General features: G+C 39.6%; 1 protein-coding gene across 1 annotated transcript in view; it reads right to left on the bottom strand.

The window, feature by feature from the left end:
• The window catches only part of pde2a (phosphodiesterase 2A), a 116973-nt gene that overhangs the window by 19594 nt on the left and 82673 nt on the right, over positions 1-14706 (bottom strand). Inside the window, exons 3-9 of the mRNA XM_028573481.1 lie at positions 8378-8467; positions 7034-7122; positions 5242-5351; positions 4150-4205; positions 3826-3885; positions 2595-2748; positions 1888-1940 (exon numbers count right to left, since the gene is read on the bottom strand). Coding sequence (XP_028429282.1) covers positions 1888-1940; positions 2595-2748; positions 3826-3885; positions 4150-4205; positions 5242-5351; positions 7034-7122; positions 8378-8467 — 612 coding nt within the window. The remainder of the gene's footprint in view (positions 1-1887; positions 1941-2594; positions 2749-3825; positions 3886-4149; positions 4206-5241; positions 5352-7033; positions 7123-8377; positions 8468-14706) is intronic.

Below are 14706 nucleotides of genomic sequence, written 5' to 3'. Positions count from 1 at the left end.
ATTTTCTGCTGCTATCTGTGATGAGAAACATCTCATTCATAGACTGGCATTCACTCAGAGGTTGGAAGACACATACACCTGTACGCATGACGCAACAATTACTGTAGGTAGACAAGCTAATACATGACACCACACACACACACACACAAGCATGGACGCACACACACACACACACACACACACACACACACACACACACACACACACACACACACACACACACACAAAGTAAATGGCTGCACCCACATTTAATAAACCCTCCACCCCCTTTTTACCCACATACAGTTAATCCCATGAGAGCCGCCCCAAGCACTTCCCTACAAACTGACAATTCCTCAGAAGCAACAATCTCCCACGCCTTTTCCTCCTTTCCTCTCTCCGCCTTCTTCCCTCACCCATTTTTTACAACTGTAACAATAAATAGGCAAAACAAATCATGTCGGTCTCAAAATACGTTTTAAAACCCCTGCAGCCTTTTGCACCACCACGACTTCTCCCTCTCCCTCTCTCTTCCTCCAGATGGAGAAAAAAATACTACAATTTCAGGGTTAGAGGCATCAAAGACTGGTGTTTTACATGCAGGCTGCACTGCCACTGCGCTGTTATTTGACCCCTTGGATCTAGTCCTGCAGCGTCAAAGTAGCAGGGAAGGTCAAATTGGCAATAACTGTTGAGATTTTACCATTTTCATTTTAAAAGGAGCAGATTGCTTTAAACAAATCTTTACAAAGAGTTTATGTCCCCACACACCCGAAAGATATTTATGTTTTCTGCTGCAAGAGGACACTGATCACTGCAGTTAAAAGTAAATGATGTCTTCATTACTATAATAGAAAATGACAAAGAATGAGAAAAAGGTGAAAATGAGCTTCTGAGAGTTCCTTTAATTAAGTAATAATTTAAGAAAAACAACCAACATTTTAACTACTGAGTGCTTAAGCTTGCAAATCGTATTTGTAAAATATAATTTTCACATTATTTTTCTTCTCGTCTTGTCTTTTTTAATAAGTAAAACAAATACTGAGAAATTCCCAGACTTTTTAAAAGACTTCCTTGACATAAAATACAATTAACAATTGTTTTCAATATCAATTCATCTGCAGATTATTTTCTAGATTACAGTAAACGTTTGGTTTATAAAATGTCAGAATATAGTCAAGAACAACAAGATCACATTTTCAAATTGCTTATTTTGACCAAAACCCAAAAATATTCAGTTTGATAACACACAAGATGAAGAAAAGCAGCAACTCCTCGCTGGAACCAATGAATGTAAAGTCCTTGATATTTGATGGGGAGACAAACTCTGGCTTAACTTGCTCTGCTTTACGTTTAAGTCCTTCATGCTCAATAAGTAGTATGAAAAAAGTATCACAAGTATGTGTGTACTTCCATTAAGGTTCTCTGAAGCTCTGTTGGACTTTGTCCCTTTGATGCAGTATAACCTTCACATTTCTCTCCTCTCTCTATCTCATATTTTCTTTATCAGTGATTAATTCCATACATTTAAATTGTTGTTTCTGCACATACTGTAGCTGATATCTGCTCTCTCTGTCCTCACCCACAGCCTTTTCCTCACTGCAATCAATCATTACACCTCTCCCCCTGCTTCCCTCATTTTTACAGAGAGTATATCATTTATATGTAGGGGCATACTATGGGGAGTCTGATAAAGCACTTGAGTGATAAAAAGCTTGTGGTAGAGGTAATGACAGGAAGAGGGGAAAAAGTCACTGGGAAAGATTTCATGTTTTGCATGTGTAGTACGTCTTGAACAGTATGTGTTTGTGTTTGTGTGTGTGTGTGTGTGTGTGTGTGTGTGTGTGTGTGTGTGTTTGTGTGTGTGTGTGTGTGCAAGGGAGCATATAAATGATCTCAACCACTTACATAATTGATGACTTTGAGCTGGAGAGAGGCTGCATCAAGGTCAAAGAGCTCACCTGAAAGCAAAAAGGGAGAGAGAGTGATGGGAGTAAAAACCAGAGATGAGCAAGGGCAGACTGGTGTTAAGGAATACCGGGAATGCAGAGCATGTAGGCAATGGACAGAAAGTCGGTGAAGAGTGAACAGGAACTAGCCAACAGAGGATATAATAATGAAGACAAGACAGGGGATGGAGGGCTGCCTGGACTGCAGATGAAGACAAAAGGAAAGACAGAGAAGCAGAGAGGCGAGGTAGAAGCTGGGTGAAAAAAAACTGAGGAGACTAAAGCCAATCATATTTGTTGACAATTACCAAGGAGTAAACAACGTTGATGTGTGTGTATATGCACAGGAACGGCGTTAGCGAGTCCACTTTGATTATGCATGAGATTTTAAACAGTGTTTTTGCAAACACACACAGGAGCTGTCACACATTCCTTGTGCCACTGACAGTCCATCTAAATTCGTAGAGCTTTTCATCCAGATAGGGTTACTCTGTTTAACATACCTCACCTCATATATACCAGGGTGTGTGTGTAATTATGTCTGCCTGACAGTTTTGTGTTTGTATACACGAGGTGTAGGAAATGTAAGATGTATGAACGTTTTTTTTTTATTGTATTAGTATAATATATTAGAAATTTTATTATATTATATTAGTGTGTGCATACCACAGAGTTGCAGAATGTTGCGGTCCAGTTCGCAGTAGTCCTGGTCTGAGACGTTGAGTTGCAGCAGTGCATTGTGGGACTGTATGGGAGAGGGGCTGAGAGGAGGCCGGTAGGACGTCTGAACAGCCTGGACTCGTGTACACGCCACTGAGGCCTGTGATGTCATGCATGTATGCAGAAACACACACATATCAGCACCAAAGTCAGTTGAGTTTAAAGCTGTGGTAGGCAATTTCTTTTTGGCATTGTTGAGCAAAAATTCAAAAATAATCTTTTATCTTATTGTAATTCAAGTGGTCTGAGAGAAAACTAGACTTCTGCATCCCCAGTTGGTTCTGTTTTCAGGCTTTAGATAATCTAGCCTGTGATGGGACTTTGGCCAATCACGGGTCATTTCAGAGAGAGAGAGAGAGAAAGCGTTCCTATTGGCTGTTCTGTGCATGCATATTTCCGTGTGATAGAGAGGGTAGAGGGAAAGCTGCAGAACAAGGTCTCACTCTACTTCAAATTGTGGCGTTTTTTTTTTGCTTTCTACCAACTGCAGCTTTAGAGATGATCGTCAGATTTAATTCTGTTTGATGCTTTCATCTGGTCCTTATGAGAGAACCAGTTAAAGCATCTAAAGGCCACTGAAGTAAACATCATCAGTCTTAGATAGGAATCAATACTGATCATGTGAGTGTGAAGGCAACACACCTTTTTGAGAAGTTATAAAAGGACTCAATGATGGATTTTCTTCTATTGACATTGAAAAGGTCTATCAAGGACTCAGGGGTGTTGACATTAATTTACTTAAGAAATGGAAACTGGCTTTCTGGATTTACAATCTCATCAGCTAAATGACATGTAATGTAATAAACCTACTGAGGGGCTATTTTTTCCAATTGTTATTTAATAAAAGAAAGTTTTGCAGTTTTTTCCCTGTGTTAGCGGTTCACTACTGTTTTCATGATGATATCCTTGCTTTTCATATAACCTGTTTTTGTATATTTGCTGTAAGTGCAGCATTATTTAAAGAATGGCCATCTACAGGTACAGTATGTGTCTTGTTGTCATTGGATAATCAACAAACATAATGCCTTCTCATAAAGTATATAGGCTGTGCGTACTGTTAAAGGCCCTGTGCTGAAATGTGTTGGTTAAATAAAGAGCCAAGTCTTTTTAGTAGGTCAGCTACTGTTGCCAAGTTCCTTTTTCACATTAGTGACAGACAGAGAAAGAGAGAGCTTACATGTTTCTCCAGCATGTTAAGATGCAGTTCATCCTGATCAGATAGTGGATTACAGCCCACCTGCAACACACACAGACATTTCAGTCCAGTCCAGTCCAGTACATGACCTTGCCTGTTGCAGGTTGTGCTGCCTCTGTCGAGTTCATTTCATTTGTGAATGTTAAATAAAACCAAATGAATGAAATGAATACATACATGTTATTGAACTGTAAATATCTACCTTTACATAAAGGAGGAGGTGATGATGTAATCAGTAGAAATTGCTTTTGTTACCTTGGTGGTTTATTAAAACCCTACTGTATGTCCTTGAATATAAAGACTCACCAATAGAACAGCGATGGCTTTGTCCCGCTCCTGATCCAAGAGAGGAATGACAACAGCTAAAAGAAAGAAGGATAAACAAAAAGAAAGAAAAGCATTTATAATACATAATGCATTTATTCAGACAAAATACACTCTTGATCCTTTAATGTTCTTTCCTTGTCCTTGTCTCACTCCTGATCTTATTCTCACTCCATGTTCTAATACTAATAGAAATATGCAAGGGAAATGAACACAGAATAAAATAAACCTAAAGTCCTTGGATAACAATGTTAATTATTTTCTTTTCTTTTTTCTTTCCATTTGCTATTCTCATCGTTGTAGAGCAGATAGCAGATCCTGCAAACAGAATGATGTGTTTACCACATTGGTAGCAAACTAACACAAGAACTACAAGAATTCTTATTTCTGCAACTTTATTAAATGTTTAGTGGTATTTATTGATCCACAGAGTGCAGAACAGTCATGATTGTGTTCTTTAGGATGTCTCCATGATTACTCCTTGTAAAAGAGATTTGACTATTTCAATGGGACATCACCTGGTAAAATAAAGGATAAATAAAAAAAATAAAAAATACATCCCTTAAGGTTATTCTCTCATTTCTGTTCTTAGATGAAAACAAATTTTTTTTTAATTTTAAGAGGAATGCAGAGTCTATTTATTGCAATCTATTCAAGCTCTTGCATTTTGTTGTTATCACAGACCTTTCTTTGGTTTCTTTTATTTTGGGGGGGAGGGAGGTCTATGTCCAATTTTACTGCCCACGCGGCTCTATACCTATCCCTTGGCAATCATCATCTCTTGTTCACTACTTCTTTTTCTACCTCCTTTCGTTTATTTTTTCTCCCACGCTCTCACATCTCTCTGCTCCTCTGTATTCACAGGCACATGTTGACACATCCTCAAAAAAAGCGCATGCATGCACGCACGCGCACGCACACACACACACACACACACACACACACACACACACACACACACACACACACACACACACACACACTCAGATGTTGGTCCATTTGTCTGTCCGCCAGTATCATTCAAACCCTTGCTACACCCTTCAACATACACACATATTGGAAAACCACACAGACCTCTTCTGTGTGCTGGTAACGGTGCTGCGAGGCAGGTTCTATATTTCTCTGGCAGTTCAGACAGAGGAAGGCCAGCACACTGACATCGCTTCAGCTGGTCTGTGATACTCCTAAGACAGAGAGACACAAGTTGAGTTGGACTCATGTTTGAGAAAGACAATAACCTCAAGCACTTCAGTCAGGGTGAGAAACAGAGACTGTCAGACACTGGGGAGACAAAGAGGAAGAGGGGATTTGGAAGACAATTGGAGCAAATGGAAAAACATTCACCAGCATTACTAAAACAGACCCGTTGTGTTCATTAAGAGTAACTTAAACATGTCTGAATGAAACTATTATACATTGTGAACCTATATGAACTCAATACAGCTGTTTGTGTGTGTGTGTGTTTGTGTGTGTGTGTGTGTGTGTGGGGGGTTACAGTATATTTAATACAGAGGGCAGCTCTCTTATGCTAAAGTATGAGACATTTGTTTATTCTGGACTGACTACTACTACACACACACACACATACACACACACACACACACACACACACACATGCACACACACACACACACACACACACACACACACAGGCACACTCAAACTAAGTAGCCTTCTGCCTCTCAGATGGCTTCATCAAGTTTTTTGCTTGTTTGTGTGTGTGTATGTGTGTGTGTGTGTGTGTGTGTGTGTGTGTGTGTGTGTGTGTGTGTGTGTGTGTGTGTGTATACCAAGGTCTTGATAACAGGTTTATATAAGCAGGTGAATTGGAGGAGGAAAAGTCACAAAGTGCCCTGTAGCTCTTTTACATGCCCACTACCTCTAGTCTGCATGCAGCCCTTACAAATGTGTGTATAAGCATGTGTGTGTGTGTGTGTGTGTGTGTGTGTGTGTGCATACTTTATGTGTGGTCTGTGCTCGTGTCCCCGCGTATAAGCCGTTTGTGTGTGAGCCAGTGTTTGTGTGGCAATGAGGTGTTGGAAAAAGGGTTATTGTCTGACAAACAGACAGTTTCATATATTATGTAGTGTTGGTTTTTGCCGGAGTCTGGGCAGCAGTCACAGTAGCACATGGGGTCATAGAGCTTCAGAGAGCACTTAAGAGAGGAGAGGATCAGCCTGTCTCACTGAGGGACCCTGGGCGCTGTCACCTCGGCTATTAGCCCTGCGACGCTTCCACAGAGAGATGGATTGAAGGTGAGAGAGAAAGAGGAGCAGTAGGCAGGGAAAAGGGGTGGGGGTGGGGAGGTAGATAGACTGAAACGCTGCTGGCTTAGTGCTTCATTGCTCTTCGGAGAGAGAGCAGGCTGACAGGAAAAAAAGGGCAATGACAGACTGATGCAGTGAGGTGGGAAGGTGGGATAGCAGATGACAAGAGGGGGAAAGAGTTTGTCAGAGACAGGGATGTGTAATAAGAAGGGGGAGAAGGAAGATAAAGTGAGAGTTTTAATGAAGAGCACAAGCAGTGGGGGATGAGAAAAAAGTAAGAAGTTGTAAAAATGAGAGGATAAGAGAGATGGAGAAGGTCCTTGTGTGTCTTCATGATGAGACTCTGTGACACTCCTGTCTCTATGTTGATCATGTGATTTGGGGCTGAGCGGCTCAAATTCATTTAGGTGACACCAGCTTTTCATACAGAAAAAAACACTGTCACTGTTTCCCCTCTTATCAGCTATCCCTTGTTCTATTGTGAAACATCTGCAGCTTGCTGCACGCACGCACGCACGCACACACACACACACACACACACACACACACACACACACACACACACACACACACACACACACACACACACACACACACACCTGATCTTTCCCTCCTGTGGCAGTTCGTGCGGCGGGTCGTCAGATAGTAGCCTCGAACATCCCTCCAGCATGTAGACACATACACACTCCTGGAATAAAACACAGACAGATGCACACTCATTTGTAATATTAATCAGATTTTAATTAATCAATTGAATGAGTGATGACCTTCATCCATTTTTCAACAAGGCCTGAGCCTCTTGGTCTTATGTCAGGGCAGAGGCTCTGATTACAGTTTCTTTTTGTCGCTATGGTACTATTATCAATAGTATGGTGCAGTGTTTCAAGACTCTAAGTACAAGACTGCCAAATGGTCATACTTGTAAATCATTAAATCTTGCATTCAAAGCAACTGATTCTCCTTTCATGTGGGTTGTAAACGTCTTTCAATACAAGCCCAATGTTTCAACCACTAAGTTTCTGGTGAAATACAATAAGTACATTTGTTACAGTAAGTCACCTAAACATATCATAGTGCAATTCTTTCAGTTAAGTTATTGTAACAATCACTTAGTCCAAGGAGCAAACAATGTAAGATACATGTTTCAAAATTACCCTTTGAAGTGCCAAAGATGATCTGTTCACTTCACTGTTTTCACATTACAGTAGGCAAAAATGTAACTGTAACCTGTAGTACACACAACACTAATCTGCATCAATTCGGTATCTGGATTTGGCCATTAAGTTCTCGTCCACATCACAATACATCATAGTTCATGCACCTTGGGAAAAATCTTTTTGAATGTCGAATCCAAGCCTGACATTGGTCAGCAGTGATGTCATCACAAGCCTCATCCACACTGTTGTATTGTACACACTGTAATCATTGCAGTAGTCTTTTGTGGTCCTGATGGTTTGAGCACTACTGTAAGTTGTCATCACTAAGGTTGTGGGTTAAAATCCCACCAAGGTCACAAAAAAATCTCCCACCATAGGCTGGTGATTCTGAAGTTTTGAATTGGACTATATCAGGCAAAAACAACAACCATACATGCAGCATATTGGGCAAATGTTTCATTGACTATCAGTTATTAACAATGAGCACAGTGTTAGAAAAAAAGCATTTTAACAATAGAGAAGACTTTGTATGACCATAGTGTATTTCAATGTGAAAGAGTCAATGTCATATGTACTTAAAGTTGTGAAAGGAGGTACTTTTTGATGATATGTTGGTTTATTTGTACATAAGGTAGTGAAATATTACCACATACTTGTGAGAATAGTACTATAGCGTCAGAAAAACAGTGATAACAGGATGCTTTTAAAGTGACAAATCAAAGAAATGTCAATTATGTTTAGCTGTTTGTGCAAATGTAGAGTTTGCATGTGTGTCTGTGGAAATACCGTGCTGGGTAGCAGCTCCTGTATGCTGTCTCGGAGGGCTGCTCGAAGCGAGCATGCGTCAACAACCGCTGCCAGCCGCAGCAAAGCATCCTGGGGAAGGAGACAAACAGATGTTGTGATATCTGTTCGGTTGTTTGTGTACGTGCCTCCAAAAACCTGAGGCCTTGGCTATAGTTTTTTTTGTGTGTACAAGATTTATGTTACAACAGCTCTTCCCCAGATATTTAGCTTGGCAGGCTGCAAGGCCTCTGAAACAATATTTAAACTGTGCCACACTGTGTAACACATAGCAATCTGTGCTTGTTGGAGGCACAAGTGAGGCACTTAAACTGAACTGAACTCAAACATCATCGAGGATTACTGGAGTTAGTTTTGCTCTTCAGGACACTGAATGCAGTTGTTTCATTTTGGCACCGTGAAAACCAAGCACTTGACAAAAATAAGTTGATTATTCATAAAATGAAACAGTACATGGCGGTACTATTGGCAAAAAAAATCATTTTTACAAATTACATAACAGATACAGTATTTACTTTCTTCCCATTCTTTGAAGATTGGATAAAATCACTTAACTTGGAGGAAAGGGGTGGTTATCAGTCTAATCAAATTTAACAACACTATGTTTTATCTCTTTTGACTTTGATCAAATAACTTCCCACATCAATTTTCACTACACACACAAATCCTAAAAACAGACAAGCATTAGGATATCATCACAGCTGAAACAAACCAGATGGATGTCAGTTCAGATTAAAAGCTTAAGTATGCTTGAAACAAACTAGTCTAAACTAAGTGTTATCCAAACACGTAAAAAGCGAGAGTGTGCAAAGCTTTTCCAAGTGGCCACACTTAAATGCAGGGCAAAAATCTGGTTGTAAGAGAAGAGCGAGAAGTGATGAAGTGTACAGATGAAGATAATGGAGAGTCATGATGTTGCATGATAATGTTGTAAAAAGGCAGAAGTAGTTGTGTGAAGTATGTAAAAGGAGAGCTTGAGAGAGAAGTTCAAACATTTCCTACATTGGACTACTACGCACAGCCGGCTAATCTGATCTGAGATAACCGGGGAGCTTATATCTGAAAGTCATACGAGATTGAGTTTGTGCTTTGAGGTTTTTTACGTTTTCCCATTTCACAAACTTTACAAACAGGCAGTGGCGGCCTGAAGCCCATTTCAAGAGCTAATGTGGGCCCTGCCTAGAATTTCATACTATAAGAATGCTTACACTCTGTGTGCAGTCCACTTAAGTCCCTACCAGTTCCACTTATCACACAGCATTATTATTACATGTAGCCACAGTCTAAAGAGAGAATCTTAGCAGGACTTCAACATCTGATCAAAGGGTAGAAAAACACTGGGAGAAATAGCATAGGCTTAAGATGCTGCAGCATTTAAAACTATGTACTGAATAAGAATGGGAAATGTTGAAATGTTGATATTGCCTGTGCCAGATCATACTCTTCTAGTTGTTCTGACAAAGCTGTTGGTCGCACAGCCAAGGCGGAAGAAAGAGCATCTTGTTCCTTCCTTCAGTGTACAATACCACAATGGTACTGCAAGCTGTGTCTGCTGGGGGGCTCGATGTTCTACTGAGGGTGTCCATCTGTCACCCTCTCTTTTATTTCTCTCCTCTTTTTGACACCCTCTCTCTACCCCTCTATCCTCTGTTTCTCACTCACGTTCATGTTTGAGTGAGAGTAAACATGGAAGACAAGGGAATGGTGGAGTCGCTAGTGGACAGGTGAGGAGGGGGGGTGGTGGTCAAGGGGTGAGGGAGAAGAAGAGAGGAAAAGGAGCGATGGAGAGAGAGTGGAGAGTCATGTCATGCCTGAGCACTCAGTGTTGGTTATTACATATGATTAGATGATTAAATGTGTTTAGCTTTGATCACTCAATCAGCCTGCCAGAGTTCTGTTGTAATGAAGTTGGACCTCTGCCAGCCAATGTGTGTATGAGCGCATGTGTGTGTTTGTGTGTATGTGTGTGTATAGTGAGAGAAAGAATTTGAGTGTGGAATGCTTGCGCAAATCCTGATAAGTAATGTTTGATTGAAAGTAGATCTGAACGGCAGACAAACTGTGTTTGTGTGTGTGTGTGTGTGTGTGTGTGTGTGTGTGTGTGTGTGTGCATTACTAGCAATAAGATTGATAAATGTCAAACTCTGTCTTATGACCTTTCAAAATCATTTCTTGCCTTAAACCTCAAACCTGTTATATGACTTTACCTGCTTCTCTACCCATCATCTCGCACAAACACAAACACACACACACACACACACACACACACACACACACACACACACACACACACACACACACACACACACACAAATAAATCTGAATTTAGACAGAGCTAGTAGGCTGCTGAGGGACTTACCAAAAATCAGATATTCTTAATATTTTTTTTTATATATATTTTTGACAGACAGTACAACCTATGTCACCATCACAACTAACTAGACATCTATATCATCCACTGTCCCATTTTAAGAATACAGAAAGAAGAAAAGAACAAAAAAACAACAACATCATGTGCCTTACATTACATTATTCTACCAGTCAAACGCTATATTGGATTGGATCAGAACTTGATTAAAGATATCCTCTCTCCCCATTACTCTGTAAGTGACTCGCTCATATGTAGCCATTCTTGTCATTTGTTCAGTCCATTCCCTAAAACAGTACAGAGTAGATGATTTCCAGTGCCTCAGAATTATTCTACATCCTGTTGTAATAGCCAGATGTATCCATAGTCTTTGTCTTCCGGTCAGAGTGTTGTCTGGCAGCAGACCCAGAATACAAAGAGCTGGGGTCTTGGTGAGTTGTAATCCGAGGGTAACAACCCTATCCCACAAATGTGCATTTTTTTCAAAAATCAGATTTTCATATTATATTATACATACTTTGCTAATTCACTTCCATTTTGTTGCTGTCGCGTTATAGCTCAGAAATGTCAGCTTTTCGGGAACTGAAGAATTAGCAAGAAGAATTAGATAGACGACAATGTAATTCTTCAATTAGTTCAAAACGGAAGCATGACAGCCTCTAAATTTTAAAAAACAGCGACGTAATTTCATTACACTAAGTCAGTTTGTTTTTCTCTAATGCCATTTCAATTGATGTGAATTTGGGCGAAGCTTTTATCTGAATTGAGTTGAAAATACCATAACAGGGTACATTTCTAATATGGGAGATGTCAAATCCACCTCTGATGATGGAAATGGAGAACTCAAACAGCATGACAGGACAATGTGAAAGGCCATTATGATAATGTTGTATATTTATTAAATTATTTCCTACTTAATTTTCAAAATACTCTCATAGATCCTATATTCATTCCACTCATTGCATTACTGTCATTAATAATTTATTACAGCGATGACCTCATCTAAATGAGGACGTATTTTCCTCCAGTCTCAGATTAGCAACAGTATGAATAATCACAATTACAGTAAACTGTTGCATTTCTGTAAATGTCACACTAACACTATGAATTATGGGCCTTTGTTGACTCTTTTCCTCTTGTTCAACACCTTTATATCTCCTCCACACCTCTCTCATTTCCTTCCCTGGACCTTTCTATCTGAACCCCTAAATACTACATTTCTCCTCCTCTTCCTTCCCCATTCCTCCTTTCATCAGGGTGTAGTCTTCACTGTTGTCTTTATCTGCAGCCTTTCTAATAACTTAGAACGCTCTGACATTTTGAAGGGTACCTGTGATCAGCATAACTAAACATTCTCTTTATCTTTTATTTTTTTTTAAAGATGATTTTGGCATTTCAGGCCATTATTTGATAAAACATTAGGTATTGGGGGGAGGAATAAACGCCCTCTCAGACACGCCCAATAAACGCCCTCTCAGACACATTTTCCTTAGGCTCTTCTGTTTACCATCTGACATTTTGTACATTACACTGCTCATATAATGCTGTAATTTTCATGTAATTTTTAAGTTATGAGACTGACAGCCTGACTGATAGAACACTGAGACACTCTCCCTCCACCGTCATATTACTCACAAGTTCTCCTTTGAATGTGTAAATCACCAAAATCTAATTATTATCCCTACTACTGACAGCGGTGAAGTGTAGCACAAAGGACCCGATGACGAAGTCCTAGAAAACAAAATATCTATAATCATGATTGTATCCCAACATCAATTATTACGTCATCTACTGGTTGCTCTAAAGATTGGCCTAATACTCATTGCTGCAGCCCCAACAAGACGCTCAAATTTAGTTTTAAATTTTATCAGATCAGTCTACCAAAGTCCTACTAATAAATGATTTGATTCTTCAGAAACATGGCTGAAACCAAATTAAATGAAGCTTCCCCACCTGACTATACCAATGCCCAATTTATAAGTCTATTTCAATTTAACCTCCAAACTAGAGAGGTAAAACTTAAGGCCCTTGTATCTAAAACATCTCCATCAGCTATGAATTGCATCGTCTGGGGCAACAGACTATGATCATTGCACCTTGTGGTACTCCATAGACCACTTAAACCGAATCCCAGATTGTCTGTGTTCTTTCAACTTTTGAGACCATCTCTCTTGAAATGTTGTCTAATCTGGTGTTAGCTTCTCCTACCAGCTAAACTTTTTAAAGATCTCTTGCTATTTTGGGACCTACAATGCTGAATAATCATTTATCACTCACTCCCAACTATCTTTAATACTGTGGTTAAAACATATTAACGAACGTCCGTTACACTCAAGCCATTGCCAAATGAGTTGCTACAAAGCTAATTAAGATTATCAGCTCCACACAACTCTCTCTGTATTTCCCAGTATGGCTATGTTTAGAAGATTGTGGCGTCCGGTGACTTTCCCACGCAGAAACTCTAGTGAAGATAATTACCTCTTCTGAAGAGTCCATCATGTTTTTTTAATCCTCCACGTTCTCCTTGGCTACTAGCAACTGCGTTGAGGAGGGGTGGAGGTGGTGCGCGATCACGGAAGGCTTGTATCACGTAGACGCGCCAACAGTTTTTTTGTTATTATTTAGAATTCCTCATTGGAACGGCAGAAACTGCTTTAAGAAACGACACCTTGATCCAGGGTGTCTAAATATTTATCGACAAGTCTCTAACCATCTTTTAAAAGTACTAGAAAGAGTTGTGTCTTTCAGCCCACATATTTAAGTAATCTTTTTTAACCCTTTCAGTCTGCTTTCAGAGCCTTACGACTTTCAAAGTAAATGGAATGCACTATTATCCCACCTGTCAAAACGATGCACCATGACAACAACTGTTTTACGGAGGACTTTACACCTACTAAGGGCTAGGTGTAAGTTTTAAGTTGTAACTTAAGCCTACGAACTATTTCAGCTGGTGCAACCGTTAAAATGTGTTGTAGCGCATAAACTACCTGTCAGCCCACAGGTATAATAGTATGGAAATTAGATGATAGTGAAGCAGGACTTGAAAATGCTGACTTGCTAATGCATGTAAGGGGGAAAAAAATACTGGTCGAAATTTCACCTGTTTATTCAGTCTTTTCCCTGAACTAATCATAAATCAGAGTTAATAGAGAGGGCGACAGAGGACAACTCACTGATAATCTTAATTAAGTCTACATGGACAGAGCTGTAATAAGTAGGATAAAGTCAAATCAGCTCTGTATAATGTTGAGATAATTTCCTACTGAGCAAAACTAGGCCAGATAACATTTGCACATTCTTTCTAAGGTTTATTTTAGCCAGCTTTGGCTGCCTGGTGAGCAGGGGTTTGTTTTGGCTCATAAAATAATACAGTGAGTACTATATTTCTGCGAGTATAAAAGACAACTTTCTTGATACTGCCTGATTCATACCGGATCTTGCTCTGCTATTCAGCTCTCATGCTTGCTCACTAATGGTGAAAGCATAATTGCTAAATTATTATGCAGTTGTATTTGTTGGTGCAGGATCTGCTCTCTGAGGGGCTCTTCATATGAATCCAGCAGCAGCAACAGCAGCAGCAGCACATCAGTGGGATATGGAATATGCATGATGTAAGATGCAAGAAAATGCTACTGCAAATATTTTTTTTAATAAACAAGAACAAAGTATAAGAGGCGCAGGGCGTGACAAGTTAAATACAGTAACATCTCCAATTGTCTTTTGTCTCTAACTGAAGTAAATAAAGAAAGGACATTTTTTTGAGACAGGCTATTATCAGAGACAACCTGATTTCCTCCTATTTTTATTTTTTATTTTACATCTTGTAAAACACTGTTGGCACAAGTTCCACTTTCTAGAAATTGTCTAGAATGTCTAGCCACATCTCATGATCTTCATCAATGGATGAAGTGGGCTCAAGTCAGTTCAAATCTATTTTATTTCT

Source organism: Perca flavescens, chromosome 3 (genome assembly GCF_004354835.1).
Source record: "Perca flavescens isolate YP-PL-M2 chromosome 3, PFLA_1.0, whole genome shotgun sequence".
Lineage (NCBI taxonomy): Eukaryota > Metazoa > Chordata > Actinopteri > Perciformes > Percidae > Perca > Perca flavescens.
This window is presented reverse-complemented; position numbering and strand designations above follow the sequence as displayed.